Source organism: Podarcis bocagei (assembly GCF_964188305.1).
Source record: "Podarcis bocagei genome assembly, chromosome: 13".
Taxonomy (NCBI): domain Eukaryota; kingdom Metazoa; phylum Chordata; class Lepidosauria; order Squamata; family Lacertidae; genus Podarcis; species Podarcis bocagei.
In genome coordinates, this window is record NC_138138.1 from 20,456,562 (window position 1) to 20,475,962 (window position 19,401).

General features: G+C 43.9%; 1 protein-coding gene across 1 annotated transcript; it reads left to right on the forward strand.

The window, feature by feature from the left end:
• Positions 1–6,274: 6,274 nt before the first annotated feature.
• Positions 6,275–13,915, forward strand: LOC308571347 (goannatyrotoxin-Vere1-like). Its single transcript, XM_081166998.1, has 4 exons — positions 6,275–6,393; positions 6,974–7,161; positions 9,824–9,925; positions 13,376–13,915. The coding sequence occupies exons 2-4, from the start codon at positions 6,974–6,976 to the stop codon at positions 13,398–13,400; spliced, it is 315 nt and encodes a 104-aa protein (XP_081023124.1). The 5' UTR covers positions 6,275–6,393; the 3' UTR covers positions 13,401–13,915.
• The last annotated feature ends 5,486 nt before the right edge of the window (positions 13,916–19,401 follow it).

Genomic DNA, 19,401 nt, shown 5'->3' on the forward strand with positions numbered 1-19,401 from the left:
CTTTCAGTGCTAAGGGAAGAAAGGGAAACTTTGGGAAGAAACTTAAAAGGGGTTATTTTAAAGGTCCAACAGCCTATAATTCCACGTCTTTGGTGCATGTTTTATGATTTTAAATCTCTGCTGGGGTGCTCTCACCAAAGAGTACTTGCCCCAAACCTGGATCTAGACATCCTGTGAATTCTCCTGTTGTTCTTTTAAAGTAAAAATACCAACAGGCAATAAGTTATTGACTTCTTAGCACCACATCTCTATTCGGGTAAAAATTGCACAGAGCTCCACCATATTGCATAATCCAGGGTGGCATGATAATGGCGCTTGGCCCCGTGGCCTGCAACACCGATGCCCTGAAATATTAACCACTAAAGCTGCAATGTTAATGAAACGAAACCACAAAAGGGTAACTAATCAGTCCATAAAGCGAGGATTTGGATGACTATTGATTAGGTGGGGAGAAATTTCTCTGATGCAATCAGAGTTTTAATGGGAGATTGGACAGCAAAGCAATGATTAATGAACAAATCATCCGTCCTTCTAATTAAGAGGAGTGAGAGGAGGCCGGTTGGCTGCCTGATGACGTAAGGAGTTGAGTGCCTCACCGTGAGAAGGTGCACAAGGGCAAAGTTGTGTGTGTGTGTGTGTGTGTGTGTGTGTGTGTGTGTGTGTGAAGCTTTTTATGGATGTCTGAAAACCTGGGGGTCACAAGCACATTTATTAATTTTTTTACCAACACATTTTAAAATGGGTATTTAAATATGCATTTTAATGCAAATTGTTGTGAAGCTTGGGGGTGGGGGAAGATTCATAGAGTAGTTTGGAAATGGGGATCAGTGGATTTATGTGTAAAAGTAACAAGAACTGGAAGTCAAAAATATCTCCCACAGTGGAAAAACTTGAAACTGCTACTGTGTGCTATATTAATGAATGAAATTTAACTTTCCTTTAGGCACCTGTGATGAAGAAAAGCCAGGCTAAACCTCCAAGAAATGAAAGTAGGCCTGTGTCAAAATGTCTATTCTCACCTGAGCCTTTTCTAGCCACCCTCCCCATGACAATTCTAAAACCTCTTCTCTGCTTGCTGTCCTCTGCGTACATTCATCCAGCCATAGCCGGCCCTATCGTTTGATGCAGGCAACTGGTTCATACATTGACCAAAGCAGCCGCCCTTTTCCTCAGCTTAAAGGTGTTCAACTGAATGAGAGATGCTCTTGGTTTTCTCGTGAGCCAAAATCTGCGAGGGAGGCCATCTCTGATTTTGCACATGTTGTCCACTTAGATCAGGCTTCCTCAACCTCAGCCCTCCAGATGTTTTGAGACTACAATTCCCATCATCCCTGACCACTGGTCCTGCTAGCTAGGGATCATGGGAGTTGTAGGCCAAAAACATCTGGAGGGCCAAGGTTGAGGAAGCCTGACTTAGATAGAAAGATCAATCAACCAGTCTATCCAACTATCTATTCAAATATCTATCTGTCTATCTATCCATCCATCCTCTTTCTAGTTTTCTAGTTTGTGTGTCTATATATACTGTATTTTTCTGTGTATAAGACTACGTTTTCCCCTAAAAAATAATGTCAAAAATTAGGGGGGCGTCTTATACACGGATATATCTTCCCCCATTTTCTGAAATCTGAGTTCCCCAAAATAGGGGGCGTCTTATAGATGGAAAAAATACGGTATTTGTCTGTCTGTCATCTCTCATCTATCGTCTACCTATGTGTATGTGTCTATCTTGTCATAGGTGTGTGTGGTGCTTATGGAATATAAGGTCTCTGCCCTGGGAATCTTACAATCTAAAAGTCAACACAGGAGTAACAACAGAGGGAGAGCAGGGAAGCGGTGGCAGATGTAAACAGGGAAGCTGTATGCCGTTGTTTCAGTTGTAGGCTTAGTTACATGCTGAGCTGCAGCAGCGTAAGGTTGCCAAATCCCATAGGGAACAGGGTGCTCCTGCACCTTTCAGAGTTGCACAGGGAATCATAGAATCATAGAATCATAGAGTTGGAAGAGACCACAAGGGCCATCGAGTCCAACCCCCTGCCAAGCAGGAAACACCATCAGAGCACTCCTGACATATGGTTGTCAAGCCTCTGCTTAAAGACCTCCAAAGTAGGAGACTCCACCACACTCCTTGGCAGCAAATTCCACTGTCGAACAGCTCTTACTGTCAGGAAGTTCTTCCTAATGTTTAGGTGGAATCTTCTTTCTTGTAGTTTGGATCCATTGCTCCGTGTCCGCTTCTCTGGAGCAGCAGAAAACAACCTTTCTCCCTCCTCTATGTGACATCCTTTTATATATTTGAACATGGCTATCATATCACCCCTTAACCTCCTCTTCTCCAGGCTAAACATGCCCAGTTCCCTTAGCCGTTCCTCATAAGGCATCGTTTCCAGGCCTTTGACCATTTTGGTTGCCCTCCTCTGGACACGTTCCAGTTTGTCAGTGTCCTTCTTGAACTGTGGTGCCCAGAACTGGACACAGTACTCCAGGTGAGGTCTGACCAGAGCAGAATACAGTGGCACTATTACTTCCCTTGATCTAGATGCTATACTCCTATTGATGCAGCCCAGAATTGCATTGGCTTTTTTAGCTGCCGCGTCACACTGTTGGCTCATGTCAAGTTTGTGGTCAACCAAGACTCCTAGATCCTTTTCACATGTACTGCTCTCAAGCCAGGTGTCAATTTCCACTTGTTTGGCAATTACGTCTCTTGCCTTGCTAACTCATGAATGGGACCCTCCATAAGATTTTGACCCTTGCTAGATCCAGCAATTGGAAGCGACTCAGGCATCATGCACTGTAACTCCCCCTTGCCCAAAAAAACTCACAATAATGTTTTGGAAATATGGGGATGAGATGGATGCTTGCCCATCCAGTGAAACTTAAGACAGCGAATGATAGTTCATTAGGTATAGCTGGGCTAGAGAGGACGTGATTGCGGAACTTTTCAGAAGTACAGTGGTACCTTGGTTTTAGAACAGCTTAGCTTATTAACAACTTGGAAATAGAACGCTGCAAACCTGGAAGTACGTAGGTGTTCTGGTTTGTGAACTTTGCCTTGGAAGCTGAACATGTTCCGCTTCCTGTCGAGTGTCTTCCGTTTGTAAATTCAGTTTTCCACTGCTAATCAGAGGCTGCCTGTTAAGTCTGTTGGCTGTTGAGTCCCGAAGACCCATGCAACACAAAGGTGATATTTGGGGGTTTTGTTTTTGCTATTTTTTGCATTTTTCTTTGTGTGGCTTTTTCGTTTTTGTGACTGTGACTTGTTCTTTGTTTTATGGGACTGACTTGTGCCTGTGGCTTGTAACTTCGTTTTTGTGACTTGTTTTTATGACTGTGTGGAACCCAGTTCAGCTACTGATTGATTGATTGTGTGACTGCAGAAATGGATAAAAGCCCCACATCCAAACAATGACTATCATCAGGGCAAATAAGATTTTTTTTTAATCATCTACAATACTGTCTTATTTATTTTATAGTACAGTACACTGATTATTGCTTTCATTTTATGGATCAATGGTCTCATTAGCTAATAAAATTCATGTTAAATTGCTATTTTGGGGTTGTTTTGAAAAGTCTGGAATGGATTAATCCATTTTGCATTACTTTCTATGGGAAAGCGGGCCTTGGTTTTGGAACGCTTTGGTTTTGGAACGGATTAAGTTTGGGAACCAAGGTACCACTGTATTGGAGACTGCATGTTGTCATTATGCCTAGGGAATAGGGGTGGAAGGATCTCTCAAATTTGATTCTCTCCATTTCTCATTTTTCCAATGTTAAATTCAGTTGTCCACATTTCTGCAGCAATTTGTGCTCCCACCACCGCTCCCCAGGCTCTGAGACTTCTACCCTTGGTAGTTCCCCAGCTGGTTCCTTTTGTTTGCATTCCTGTGGTTTTTTACAATTTGTTCCTGCAATTGTCAGAGGTTCTCTGTTGCAAATGACCACAGTCTACTGATATTCAATGAGATCCAGCAGTTACTTGCATTTCCAATTTTTCTCCATGGTACAGATAGGTTGGTCTGACACGAGGTAGTGAAGATTATTTGCAAATGCAGAAATAAGTTTAAAGTGTTACAACTGCAGGCAATACATATTGTGTCCCTAGAAAACCATCACCATAAACGGCTTATGAGATGTTGTGAAAGATCTATGTTAATATACCCCTTTGCCATTCCCAGGAAACAATTTTTCGTTCCTTCGTCAGATAAGGTTTCTGCTAATTAGAAAATGCAAAGGGCGCCGGCCTTTGAAAGCTTCTGTCATGCTTGTTAACCTATAAAGTGCCACAATATACTTTTCTTTTTGCTGCAATGGACTAACACATTGAAACCCCACCTGGGCAATCTTCTAAATGACAAATGCAAGTTTGCAACCTAGGAAGATGCTCAATTTTGCAGCAAAATAATAATCACAGACTGAATGAAATGAAATGCAGTATCTTGTTATAATGACGCCACTTATTTACTTGTTTAGGTGATCTAAATAAATTTATAGATTCATTTATTAAATGTATGGTAAAGGTAAAGGGACCCCTGACCATTAGGTCCAGCCACAGATGACTCTGGCGTTGCGGCGCTCATCTCGCTTTATTGGCTGAGGGAGCCGGTGTACAGCTTCCGGGTCATGTGGCCAGCATGACTAAGCCGCTTCTGGCAAACCAGAACAGCGCACGGAAACGCCGTTTACCTTCCTGCCGGAGCTGTACCTATTTATCTACTTGCACTTTGACGGGCTTTCGAACTGCTAGGTTGGCAGGAGCAGTGACTGAGCAATGGGAGCTCACCCCGTCGCGGGGATTCGAACCGCTGACCTTCTGATCGGCAAGTCCTAGGCTCTGTGGTTTAACTCACAGCGCCACCCGCATCCCATTAAATGTATACCCTCCAACAAATTATTAGCGTAGGTTGTCAACAAATATAAAAAACACACAGTAAAGGGACATAATAAAGTGTCAGGGACTGGGTACTTTTTATCATATGTGGTGGACATGTGGGGAAGTAAAAGCTTTCTGGGAAATTATATATAATGAGCTGAAAAAAAGTTTAATATAACTTTTGTTTAAAAAAAGGAGGCTTTTTCGTTAGGTATTATAGATGCAGAATTACCCAAAGAAAATAAAAGACTGTTTAAGTATGCAACAACAGCAGCAAGGATGCTCCTAGCCCAGGGATGGAAAGAAGAAGTACCGACCAGAGAAGAGTGGGAGACCAAGCTGATGGAATATGCAGAAATGGCAAGACTGACGGGAAAGATCAGAAACCAGAAAGATCAAGTTTTTCTAAAAGACTGAAATAAATTTTTTGGCACATTTGAGAGACTGCTGTAAATAGTTGAAATCATTGGCAGGAATACAAGGACTCTTGTAAAGTAACATGAACTTTGGAAACCATGATTATATAATAGATAGATTACATTAAAAGATGCAGAAACAAAATATAGAAATGGAACCCATGGAGGGAAGGAAGGAGGTCTGAACACTGAGTGCATATAGAACCTCAGAATATTCGCACAGCATCCTACTGAAATTTTCCACCAACCCCCTATATTTTGACATGGCCACCCTAGCCAGATAGAAATGTGGCAAGTCTGTGGCTGATGGATTTCAGCACCCTCTCTTCTCCCAGTAGACAGCAAGACACCACGGTGAAGTTTACAAGCGGGGCAATGTCCCTCTCCTCTCATCAGACAGATCACCAGAAGAATCCTGGTCCTGAAAGTTAAACTTTGCTTATCAAGGCAACAGAATACTTGATCTGAACCGATCCTTGCCTCCCAGCTCTTTCATATGCTTGTGCATGTCACAATATTCACCGGCACTGAGACCAACAGGCTTCTTCTTTCACTGTGTGAGTGAAGCCTGTCTCCTAAAACTTTGCATCTTACCAGTTTCGGGGGATGAGCACAAACCTGAAGAGTATATATGCCTTCCTCCTTCAGTGTGAGATCTTAGGACTGTGTGAAGCCCCATTATCCTAGTCCCCCCCCCCATCAGAAGCTCCAGTTATTTAATCGGACAAAGAGCTTGGCTCAGGTCCACAGTCGCTGCCTCTCTAAATTCTGCCCCCCCCCGTCAAGGTTCACCCTGTTCCCCGTTCAGCTTCCCCCTCCCTTAGCAAGTGCAGCGCCTGTTCGCTCAGCAATCAAGGTGGCTGATTCAGAATCGCATCGATCAACACATGATGGGTGAGTGAATGACTGAAAGAGGAGGGAGGGGAGGAGTCTCCCCCTCCTTAATTTACCCACCTACTAAGGATATAAAGCCCTGGCTGAGAGAGAGCTGCTAACAGAGGCATCAGCAAGAAGAAGCAACTTGAAACTTGCAGAAGGGCTGGCTGAATCCTACTTGCATCCCTCTACATCTAGCTTTGCACCTGTTCCTACCTCTTTTTGACAGTGAGTATCTGGGACGGGCAATTGTTGGTTTGGATGGGGGGGGGAAGTCCCTTCGATCTGCTGCTGCGCTTCTTTTCAGGGAGGGAAATAAAGTTGTGGGGACTAGGGAATAAAACCGAAGCATGACTTAATTTCTAAAAGCCGAGGGCTGCTTGGGGTTCCTGAACACAACAGGATGGCAGGTGTTTTGGGGGCACATGCTCCTCTTCTGTTTGCTGTTTCCTGACATTTTAGTAGCAGGTGCTTCGAGTGACCGAGCTGCTATGCTGAGCCTCGGGATCAGGGGTCAAAAGGGAAAGAGGCTGTTTCAGGGAACCGGACATTCTTCTGGTTGAACAATTGACAGCGACGTGTTTGTACGCAGTTATGTCCACACTGAGCATCTGCCGGTGTTCTGTTTTCCGGGCAGTTTAGGAAAGGCTGATGGCCATGCCAGATCTCAACAAGGTGGCAATGTATTAATGTAAAGCTGGCCTTTCCACAAGGGACTATGGGATGCTTTTGCAGGGCTCACCTGGCAGCATTGGGTTAGTTCAAGCTGCTTAGCAGGCTTTGTGCGTTCTCGTCTGTTTCCTTCCAGATGGTGGCCTCTCTGAAGCCCTGGCCTCTTGTGATCGCCGTGACCCTGTGCGTCCTGTTCTGCTTGGGGACCTTAGTGGATGCCTACCCTCCCAAGCCGGAGAGTCCCGGAGAAGATGCTTCCCCAGAAGAGATGGCCAAATACTTCTCAGCTCTCCGGCATTACATCAACTTGGTGACACGGCAGAGGTGAGCAGGGTCGTGTGGGTCTGGGTATGCAGTAGTGGCTTCTTATGTACCAGGGAAATGAACACACACAGACACACACACACACACACACACACACACACACACACACACACCACCCTGCTGCCTGCCTGAATGTTGGTGGGGAATGGGCATTGGGTGAAGAGGTCCAAAGGAATGGAGGAAAGGCTTTAGCTCCCTGCCAAGTAGAGCACACATTCTTAACATTCCCCAGGTGAAGGCAGCAGAGGGAGGGAGTCAGGGCAAGGCTGCTGTCTGGGACTGTATCCAGCTCACTAGCATCCTTGTCTGTCATCAGCTGTGAAGCTGCAAGGAAGCCCTTTCGAAAGATGACACCTTTCTTCAACCTTAGACTGTTCCTGTGCCAGGTTTCATTTTCTCTGTGTTGTGAAAGCACGCTAACAGCATACCCTCCAACATTTCTCCAATGAAAATAGGGACGTCCTATTTACTACTAATACTAATACCCCTCCCATCCAACTGGCTTTGCCCCAGCCACTCTGGGTGGCTTCCAAAATACAGTCATACCTCAGGTTGAGGTTGCTTCAGGTTAAGCCCTTTTGGGTTGCACTCCTCGGCAACCCGGAAGTAACGGAGTGCGTTATTTCCGGGTTTTGCCACTCACACATACACAGATGCTCAAAATGACGTCACACACATGCGCAGAAGTGGCGAATCACAACCTGCACATGTGCAGACGCGGGTTGCATTCACTTCAGGATGCGAACGGGGCTCTGGAACGGATCCCGTTCGCATCCAGAGGTACCACTGTATATAAAAACATAATAAAACATTAAACATTAAAAAACCCCTTCCCTATACAGGCTGACTTCCGATGTCTTCTAAAGGTTGTATAGTTACTTGTCTCCTTGGCTCGAGGGGGGGTCACATGACTCCATACCCTCCAACATTTCTCTGATGAAAATAGGGACGTCCTAAGGAGAAGCAGGACATTCTGGGATCAAAGCAGAAATCAGGAAGGCTTCTGTAAATCTGAAAAATAGGGACATTTGGAGGGTCTGCAAACAGTTTTTATCTTCTGCTGAGTGAGTGTGTAAGTTAAAAGGCCCAAGAAGCATGTTCTTAAACCTTATTTGCCTATGCAAATTATCACTACTTTGTCGAGTACGTTAACTATGGTCTGTGCGCCCACAGAGTGTAGCTTTTCATTTGCAGAGATTGCTGAGCCCTGCAGCTTTTAAAGGCAGCCAATCAAATCAGCAGTCCAGCTGCTTAAAAAAAACAACACCTCCACCATTAGCACCAACTGCCTGGTACAGCCCATTAACTGTCATCTCCTAGAAACTTAATTGGAAATCCGACCCAGGAGGCGATTAGCAAGCCCTCGCCCCTCTGGGTTGATTCATTTTGTCTCCATGTCCTTCTTGAACTCCTGACCCAGTTCTGAACCCAGGGGAGCTGTGGATCTGATTTCTGCAAACCACGGAACGGCAGCGCATATATTCCTGTGGGGGGAAATGCACAAGCCTTTTAGAATCCACTGATAAATGCCCACCTTTGCAGGGAGAGTCACACCCTAAGGGTCAGCTCATGTAACCAATCTTCTCTGTTGTTCTTCTCTGACCAGCCTTCTTTGGGGATGTTCAAACACAGGCAAGATTTGCAATGCAGGTTTTGCATTGAGTTGTGTGCCCAAACCATTGTATTGGGAAATTTTTAATGTTTGACATTTTGTGATGTCTTTATACGTGCTGGAAGCTGCCAAGAGTGGCTGGGGAAACCCAGCCAGATGGGTGGGGTATAAATATTATTATCATCATAATCATTTTTAATTTGAATACCGCCTTTCTTACAATACTCAAGGCGGTTTACAAGCTGAAGAAACAAAAAATGTACATCTTATAACAATCTAATTCAATATTATTATTATTATTATTATTATTATTATTATTATTATTATTATTAAAGGTTGTTTGGGGCTACCTGAAGTTTCTACCCTCTGCTTTGAAATTCCTTGCCAATAATAATAATAATAATAAAATTAATAATAAAATTAATAATAATAATAATAATAATAATAATAATAATAATAATAATAATAATAATAATAATTTCTTATTTATGCCCTGCCCATCTGGCTGGGTTTCCCCAGCCACTCTGGGTGGGTCCTAACAGAATATTAAAAGCACACTAAAATGTCAAACATTAAAAACTTTCCTAAACAAGGCTGCCTTCAGATGTCTTCTAAAAGTCAGATAGTTGTTTATTTCCTTCACATCTGATGGGAGGGCGTTCCACAGGGCGGGCGCCACCACCGAAAAGGCCCTCTGCCTAGTTCCCTGCAACCTCACTTCTCACAGGGAGGGAACCGCCAGAAGGCCCTCGGAGCTGGACCTCAGTGTCCAGGTAGAACGATGGGGGTGGAGACGCTCCTTCAGGTATACTGGGCCCAAAGGTGTAGACGTGAGTGGTGATGCCCCAGTAGCTCATTCTGTACATGCTTAGAGGCATTCCTTTCTTATCCTTGCTCCATCTGTTGCAAGTGGAGTGTGGGGCTCCTGCCTTGTAGCTGCTGAAATTAGGTGACGGGGAGAGGAAGAGCAAAAATCTGGACATCTCTCCAAGGGAACTTCTAAGATGGCACTAACTCAGTCCTTCCTCTCCATCCCTTTCTCTACACAAGGTATGGCAAGAGATCCAGTCCAGAGAGCTTGATGTCTGAACTCATTTTTGGAGACAGCAGCAGCAGCAGTAGCAGCAACAGTGACCACAACATGAGATCACGGTGAGTCCTCCTAGCATTGCAGGGCATAGCCCTTTTTAGAGTACCGAAAGCCACTTGTACCTGACATGGGTCCTATTCTTTCTAGAGGAGTGGGTGGTGCTGTGGTCTAAACCACTGAGCCTCTTGGGCTTGCTGATCGTAAGGTCGGTGCTTCGAATCCACACCACGGAGTGAGCTCCCGCTGCTCTGTCCCAGCTCCTGCCAAGCTAGAAGTTCGAAAGCACACCAGTGCAAGTAGATAAATAGGTACCGCTGTGGCGGGAAGGTAAACGGCGTTTCTGTGCACTCTGGTTTCCGTCACGGTGTTCCATTGCATCAGAAGCAGTTTAGTCATTCTGGCCACATGACCTGGAAAGCTGTCTGTGGACAAATGCTGGCTCCCTCGGCCTGAAAGTGAGATGAGCACTGCAACCATAGCTGAACTTTCAGATTTGAAAATAAGGGATCAGCAGCCTCGAAAATAAGGGTTCAGCAACCTTACCTGTCCTGGGGACAGTCTACGGGATATCTAACAATCCGGGATAGCAGCGGGAAGCAGCGGGAAATGGCGCTGGAATAAGGGAATTTCCCACAAAAAAAGGGAAGGTTGACAGCTATGGCCACAACCCCATAGTCGCCTTTGACTGGACATAACTGTCCAGGGGTCCTTTACCTTTCATTTTTACCTATTCTTTCTAACCACAACAACTTTTAAGGATTGCTAAATAGGAAGGAAAGAACATGCTCTAAATGCTCAGATACTTTTCTGTGTGATTACTGTGATGTCTAATCTGTAGAAACAAAGGTGAGTTTAAGACTCGGACTTGCTTGGAAGCCACCTCCATCTTGACCCAGTGCAATGTTTCCCCTCTGCCCCCCCCACAACCCCCCTGAAAGATTACTCATCACTAGGAAAGCAGCATTCTGCACTTATCCAAAGGAACCTCCCTGCTACCCCATGCTAAACTATAATTATTTATTATGCTTATATGCCACCTTCACCTCAAAGCTGGTGCATGTGATTCAATTTTATCCTCACAACAACCCTGTTAGGTAGGTTGGGCTGAGAGGCAGTGACTGGCCCAAGGCCACCCCAGTAAGCTTTGTGGCTGAGTGGGGATTCGAACCCGGGTCCTGCTCCAGCATTCTGACTGTTACACCATGCTTTCTCTGAAGTCAAATGTGGAATAATCCCAGGAATCGTGCACTGCTGATTCAGAGCCGTGCGTGATCCAGTGCAATTATTCCATCCATTTATCTTTTATGGCCCTTATTTCAGATCTAGCACATCCAAGGGTGACACTGAAAAAAGGTTTATATGAAACATATACAGTGGTACCTCGGGTTACAGACACTTCAGGTTATGTGATTGCGCTCCATGCTGAACCCGGAAGTACTGGAATGGGTTACTTCTGGGTTTTGGCACTCGCACATGCGCAGAATCGCTAAATCGTGCTTTGCGCATGTGCAGAAGCACTGAATCACAACCCGCGCATGCGCAGATGTGGCGCTGTGGGTTGTGAATGCTGTGGGTTGTGAATGCGCCTCCCGCATGGATCACGTTCGCAACCCAAGGTTCCACTGTATTTAACAATGCAATATCATTTAAGCCAGGCTTTCCCAAACTAGCTTCTTTGGGGACTGCAGTTCCCATCATCCCTGACCACTGGTCCTGCTAGCTAGGCATGATGGGAGATGTAGTTCAGAAACAGCTGGCGACCCAAGTGTCAGGCGTCAGAGGAACCAACCCCCACGGCAGGTTGCCAGGAACGGATAAGAGAAGGAAAAGTCCTTACCATCTGCTTTTCATTCAATAGTCACAGAGAGAGGCTCTTGGAATAATGGTGTTGCCCCGAGTAAATCTCCACCTCCCTTCTCTTCCACTTCCCCATTCATCAACAGCACTCCCCCCCCCCATGGTCTCCAAGCCCTTTGCTCTCCTACTTTTAAGGCCTGCCGGGTTCTAGGAGGTTGTGGGTCTGGAATGCTTTCTGGTGATAATCCCACACTTGCCTATTCAGAATCAGAAGTAAGTCATAGTTTAGTGGAGCTTACTCTCTGGAAAAGGGGTATTGTCAGGCAGCAGAGGAACCAGCCCCCTCGGCAGGTTGCCAGGAACTGACAAGACAAGGAAAAGTTCTTACCATCTGCTTTTATTCAATATTCACAGAGAGAGGCTCAGGAATGTGGCCTCTCAGAATTATGGTGTTGCTCAGAGTCAAACCCCACTCCCTCTGTCCCTCACACTTCTCATGAGTCATCACTACGGGTGCTGAAAAGTGCCTTTGGCCAATAATAATAATAATAATAATAATAATAATAATAATAATAATAATAATAATAATAATAATAATAATAATTTATTTATATCCCACCCTCCCCAGCCAAAGCCGGGCTCAGAGCGGCTAACAACAGTAAAAATAGCACCGTTTACATAAAAACACAGTCAATTAAATGAAATACATTCTAAAATCAGTTCAGAATCAAATTAATGGCAACCGTTGGGCTAGAGTTCTATGAAGATTGCAGAAGAAGAGAGGGGGTCAGACTGTGCCTTGGCCAAAGGCCTGGTGGAACAGCTCTGTCTTGCAGGCCCTGCAGGAAGATGTCAAGTCCCGCAGGGCCCTAGTTTCTTGTGACAGAATGTTCCACCAGATCGGGGCCACGGCTGAAAAAGCCCTGGCTCTGGTTGAGCTCTTTGCTCTCCTACGTTCAAGGTCCGCCATGTTCTGGGAGAGAGAGAGAGAGAGAGAGAGAGAGTCTTGAATGCTTTCTAAAGACATGGTATCCATCAGCTGTCACCCTTCTTCTTCTTCTTCTTCTTCTTCTTCTTCTTCTTCTTCTTCTTCTTCTTCTCCTCCTCCTCCTCCTCCTCCTCCTCCTCCTCCTCCTCCTCCTCCCCCTCCCCCTCCTCTCCCATTATTTCCCAACTATCCCCCTCATCTGCCTCTGAGCTGTGACCTCCCTCAAACCCCAGTTGTAATTCTGAGAGCCAGTATGGTGTAGTGGTTAAGAGCGGTAGACTCGTAATCTGGTGAACTGGGTTCGCGTCTCCGCTCCTCCACATGCAGCTGCTGGGTGACCTTGGGCCAGTCACACTTCTCTGAAGTCTCTCAGCCCCATTCACCTCACAGAGTGTTTGTTGTGGAGGAGGAAGGGAAAGGAGAACGTTAGCCGCTTTGAGACTCCTTCGAGTAGTGATAAAGTGGGATATCAAATCCAAACTCTTCTTCTTCTGAACTGTCTTCTTCTTCTCTGGAAGGGTCAGGCTGGGGAGGCAGTCTCCACCATTCTCCCTCTTCCCAGTCCCTAACACCAAGTTTTGGGAAACCTTGGTTTAAAGCACCCACCCTGTGGTATGCCATTGTTCTGGATGGATTTGGAAGGGTGGGTGGCCTTGTTTTTGGGACAGGAGCAGCGAACCGCATTCCTTCCCCTGCAATTGTGTGATTCTGCCTTTGCTTCCTGCAGATTTGATGATTCCTATGGGTGGTGACGACCTTCGCACACCTCAGCCCGCCGGCTGCCACTTTTTAGACGTTCCAATTCTGTGGTGTCGTTTTGCGGTTATTTTATTTTAAAGAAAAACAATCAACCCGTGACGAGAGCCGAAACTTTTCTTTGAAGAGACCCTCTCCTCTCCCCCACTTCGATTTTCTCCACCTCATACTCGTGAGGCTTGGGGAATCATTTCCCCTCCGCAGACAACACTACAACCAAGCCATGCCTCCGTCTTTCCATAAGCCAGCAGGGGGCGACACAAGAGATCTTTGTGTCTGGGGACAAGGTGGGGGTGGGCTGCCTTTGTGGTGACTAGGTTGTATTCGTAGTGACGTCTGTGTTGACTCACCAGTGCAAGAGCCTACTATGTCTACTCTGGGTTGATCTTTTATTTTATACACCATTTGTGCGCGCGTGTGTATGTGTGATTATGGGTGAATGTATGTAAATGTATGCATTTTCAATGAATTTTTCTCTGCATCCACAATAAAAAGCAAGTTTAATGGAGAAGCCTCCTGGAATTTTTCCTTTTTTATGCTCTCTCTCTTAAAAAGATATTATTTTAATTAAATTTCCCCAGTTAACTTCAAATCAAATAATTACCGTACATAACATCTTTCTTCCACGGATGGGCTTCCCACTCACACTCCCATAGTGTTTTTATTCAAACCCTTTTCTTTCTTTCTTTTTTGAAATCTTTTTTATTTGATTTCCCCCCGATACAGAGTTATAAGAATCTAAATATATATCCACATATAGAGATTTCTCTTAATCTCAGGACTCCCCCTCCCCGGAGTCCCATTTTAAACATTTAAAACTGTATCTTTTTCCAAACTCTAACTTTTATATCAATCCGTGTTGTCCATGGTAATTGTTATACTGCAAGTGAAATCAAAGTCCTGCCAAGGTTTCCATCTGCTTACAGTGGTCTCTTAAATAACTTATAATTTCCCCCCATTCTTTTGTAAAAATGTTATCCTCTTGCTTCCTGAGTTTTCCAGTCAGTTTTGCCATCTCGGCATTGTCCATCAGCTTAGTTTACCATTCCTCTCTGGTAGGGACTTGGCCTTCTTTCCATCTCTGGGCTAGCAGCATCCGGGCGGCTGTTGTTCCATATATTAAAAGTCTTTTCTGCTCCTTTGGGATGTCGGTACCTATAATTCCTAATAAAAAGGCTTCTGTGTTTTTTAAACAAAAGTTAATTTAAACATATCCCCCCCCATTTCATTATATATCATCTCCCAGAAAGCTTTTACCACTTTACAAGTCCACCACATATGATAAAAAGTACCTTCTTTTTCTTTACATTCCTAGCAGGTATTTGTACTTGTCCTATACATTTTTGCCAGCTTAGTTGGGGTCAAATACCACGGTACAACGTTTTCATATACAGTGGTGCCCCGCAAGACGAATGCCTTGCAAGACGAAAAACTCGCTAGACGAAAGGGTTTTTCGGTTTTGCGTTGCTTCGCTAGACGAATTTCCCTATGGGCTTGCTTCGCAAGACGAAAACGTCTTGCGCTTTTTTCTTAAAGCCGCTTGAAGAGGCGCAGTTGCGACGGACCGTGCTTCGCAAGACGAAAAACACCGCAAGACGAAAAGACTCGCGGAACGAATTATTTTCGTCTTGCGAGGCACCACTGTAGTTTTCTTTCAAAGTACAGTGGTACCTCGGGTTACATACGCTTCAGGTTACATCTGCTTCAGGTTACAGACTCCGCTACATTTCAGAGCATCCTTAACAAACCACAGTCCCTGGGATTCTCTGGGAAGCTGCAGGTAGACTCAGGGGCTAACGGATGGTTGCCATTTTATCCATGAGCATAGGAGCCAACTCCTAGGGGCCGAGGGATCTTTGCCCCCCCAATAAAATATTTGAGGGGGCCACTCCCCAAAGTTGAATTGCCATTCAAATTGTGTGTGTGAAACCACATCATGCAGCCAGTTATGCAGGGTGGAGCTTACCTGGCCCCCCCAATATTTTGTTCAAGTTGGCACTCCTGTCCATGAGGGAGAGACAGAAGTATGGTGAGGTTTTAATAGGATGATTCCAGATGAGTGTTTTAATGTGGGGTCAATACTCCTCAGGCAACCTCCCTCTTCTATAATTAGATTTTATTCTATTTCTTTCAGACACGTATACTCCACTCAAACCCATTCATGACGATAGTTACTAAATAAATACGCCGTGTATTTCTATAATGCCCAAAGAACAAGTCTTTACGAGTCAAAACACGCATGTCATGTTTTCTGAAACACATCTTCAGAGAACAGCCTTCGTCCTCAGGATAGCAAGGTTTGGGGCAACCATATATTTGAATTTCATCACTGTGGTCCAGCCAGTGTTTGAAAGACATATATCCAGTTAGCACAGCAAGATATTTCGGAATACAGCAGCGTCGCATTATACACATTGTCTGCATTTCAGCGTTGCGAAGCCACACACGATGTTTTGTTTATTACGGTAACTGTACAGCCTATTGGCCACAGGCCAAGGATTTAATCTTTGTGAAGTTTTTACATCGTTTCATATCTATGTTGTAGACATACATGATGTTTATTTAGTACCTTGACTTTATTTGCTCTTTTGCATCTATCAATCGGTTCAGGAAGGTTTGCCTTACAATGACAGAGCACAATACAACAAGCAAGAACCAAATACACCCAAAAAGTCATAAAACATCATTTGGTGACATAAGAGTACCAGCTGCCGGTAAGGGAAAATGTCATCAGCTGTGACATTTCCCATCGCAATGCCTGTGATGCAGAGGTAAGTCACCCTGGGTAAAATTCCCCATTTTAGGGCGTGAACCCAGGCTAACCTATCCACTTTTGGTTCCCTGGCTGACATCATTATTAAGAAGAATATTTATTAAATTTGGGGGTGCTGGAGAATTCTGGAAGGTTCGCAGGCTATGAAGGACTTGCTCACCAATTTATTGGCAGCTAGGAAGTGGAACGGGGCAAGCAGAATATAAAATGGAAGAATGGTATAAAGAGGTGTGGGATTCATGATAAATTTACATGTGCCATTAAGGTAAGACAGGGAATACACAGGAGAAATGATTTTGGGGAGATATGGAGGGTGTTTGTAGAATTTGTACTGTTAAAACGGAAAGGGGTCAACCCATCGCAAGAGGTGTTGAAATTTTGGGAGGTTGGATAGTTACAACAGATGATGGGGTGCACATTTTTGTTCTTATTTATGTATGCTTATTACCTTGTCAAAATAAAAGAAGAAGAAGAATTCAAAAGAAAACAGAAACAGGGGCAGGAATGGCTGATGCTCGCTTACTCAACCCCTGTCCAGAATCAAAATCAATCCTGCAAACACAACTGGTATTTGCTGTTGCTGCTGATTTCATCTCACAAATTATTCACGATTAATTATGCCTTCCTCTGCATTTGGATCATGTTTCCTTGGCATTGAGATGAGCAGGGGTGGAGCAACATAATGATGACATAATTTACATAATGAAGTTGAGGGCGTTTATAGCAAGACCTGCATTCATGGCCACATTGAACTGGAAGAAGGTTTGAAGGCTTTGATTAGAAGTTATGGTATTCCCTCACATGGAATGACAGAAGAAACCATTTTTTAACCGTCGTCCCCAGATCATAGGATGATTGGTAGGGAACAGACATAGGAGTTATCAGAGACTGGGATGTTCCCTTCAGGCCAAAGTATATTCTAGCGCATGAAGAAGAATTCAAAGACTGATGCTGCTGCAACCAAATACCTTGAAACTTTATTCAGATGGTAGATTGGGAAAAGTTATGGAACCACCATGCAACGTTTTATCATATGTGGTGGAATTGTAAAATAATCAAAAAGTATTGGGAAATAATTTATAATGAAATGAAGAAAATGTTTTAAATAACCTTTGTTAAAAAAACCAGAAGCTTTTCTTTTAGGCATTACAGGACAAGAATTATCAAAAGAAATGAAGAACTCATTTATGTACGCCACAACAGCAGCCAGGATTCTATGGGCACAACTTTGGAAAGATGACAAGACACCAACGAAAGAAGACTGGCAAGCCAAAATGATATGCAGATATGGCAAAACTTATAGGAAGATTAAGAGATAAAGATAACAGAGAATTTAGAAAAGACTGGAATCCATTTATACAGTACTTGCAGAAACATTGTGAAGGAATAGACTCACTGGCAGGGTTTGAATAACACTTACAATTAAGGAAAAGATAACAAAAGATATTGAAATACAATTAGAAAGATGATTAGAAGTATACCTACAAAAGAGATTACACAATTAGGTAGAACAATAATAGCAGAAGGAACAAATGCATCAAAAAACCAGAAGGAGAAGTGATTTGTCCCCCCCCCCCCATTATGCGATGTCATTATGTTGACTGAATATAAAATTGTAAAATCTAATAAAAGGAAAGGTTATGGAAAACATGTTGTACGCTGAAAGAAAATTATATGAAAATGATGTACTGGTGGTATTTGACTTCTAGTAAGTTAGCAAAAATGTATAGAACAAGTACAAATACCTGCTGGAAATGTAAAGAAAAAGAAGGTACCTTTTATCACATGTGGTGGTCATGTAAGACAATAAAAGCTTTCTGGGAAATGATATATAATGAACTGAAAAGAATGTTTAAAAGAACTTTTGTTAAAAAACCAGAAACTTTTCTATTAGGAATTATAGATACAGACATTCCAAAGGAGCAGAAAAGACATTTTATGTACGTGACAACAGCTGCACAGATGCTACCAGCTCAGGGATGGAAAGAAGGAAGTGTTCCTACCAGAGAAGAATGGCAAACTAAGCTGATGGACTATGCAGAAATGGCAAAGCTGACTGGAAAGCTCCGGAACCAAGCGGACAAAAACTTCAAAAAACAATGGGAAAAATTTATAATCGATTTAGGAGACCATTGCAAGCAGATGAAAACATTAGCAGGATTTTGATCTCACTTGTAATGTAACAAATATTATGAACAATATGGATTGATAGAAAATATAGATGACAGAATAATATGCAGTTGTAAATGTTGGCAATAGGACCCGTGGAGACAGTGGGGGGCAGTCACGATATTCAGAGTAATCCCGAGTATTTCAGAGTAATGGATGTATTTGGATTGCTATAATTTTAAATTTGCAAAATCAAATAAAAATGATTTTTTTTTTAAAAAAAAGAAATTTTATAGGAAGGCTGGGGAAATTCAGACTGTTTAGTCCTCAGGACTCTTCCTCCCCAGACCACATCTCTCACCAGCCCTGTTCCAGTACCCACTTAAAGTGCTTTTCATTGGCTGAGTCCTTGAACTGAATCAGGCTGATCTGGGGCAATCCAGGTTTTGCTAGGCAGCTAGACTGGTGACTGGGAGTGGCCACCGAGACCATATAACACCGGTTCTGAAAGATCTTCATTGGCTCCTAGTACGTTTCTGAGCACAATTCAAAGTGTTGCTGCTGATCTTTAAAGCCCTAAACGGCTTTGGTCCTGTATACCTGAAGGAGCATCTCCACCCCCACCGTTCGGCCTGGACATTGAGGTCCAGCTCTGAGGGCCTTCTGGCGGTTCCCTCCCTGCAAGAAGTGAGGTTACAGGGAACCAGGCAGAGGGCCTTTTCGGTGGTGTCGCCCACCTTGTGGAACACCCTCCCACCAGATGTCAAGGAAATAAACAACTATCTGACTTTTAGAAGACATCTGAAGGTGGCCCTCTTTAGGGAAGTTTTTAATGTCTGACGCTGTATTGTTTTTAATATTCGGTTGGAAGCTGCCCAGAGTGGCTGGCGAAACCCAGCAAGATGGGCGGGGTATAAATAATAAATTATTATTATTATATTATGTGGGGACAGCCCTGGACCACTTCAGTATAACACAGTCAAATTCTGCATAGACCACTTTCTTTTGATGCTTCTAGTCAGTGCTTTTTTTCCTGGGGAGACGCATACCCCTAAACATTTTCTGAATCTAAGCTTGGCCTCATTGAGGGCCAGGAAAATGAGAGTACACCTAAA

Bases quoted from the DNA above. Each gene is read 5' to 3' on its own strand.
- LOC308571347 (XM_081166998.1), top strand. From the start codon at position 6,974: ATGGTGGCCTCTCTGAAGCCCTGGCCTCTTGTGATCGCCGTGACCCTG. The intron at 7,162-9,823 runs GTGAGCAGGGTC...TCTCTACACAAG, and splicing joins AACTTGGTGACACGGCAGAG to GTATGGCAAGAGATCCAGTC. The intron at 9,926-13,375 runs GTGAGTCCTCCT...TGCTTCCTGCAG, and splicing joins GACCACAACATGAGATCACG to ATTTGATGATTCCTATGGGT.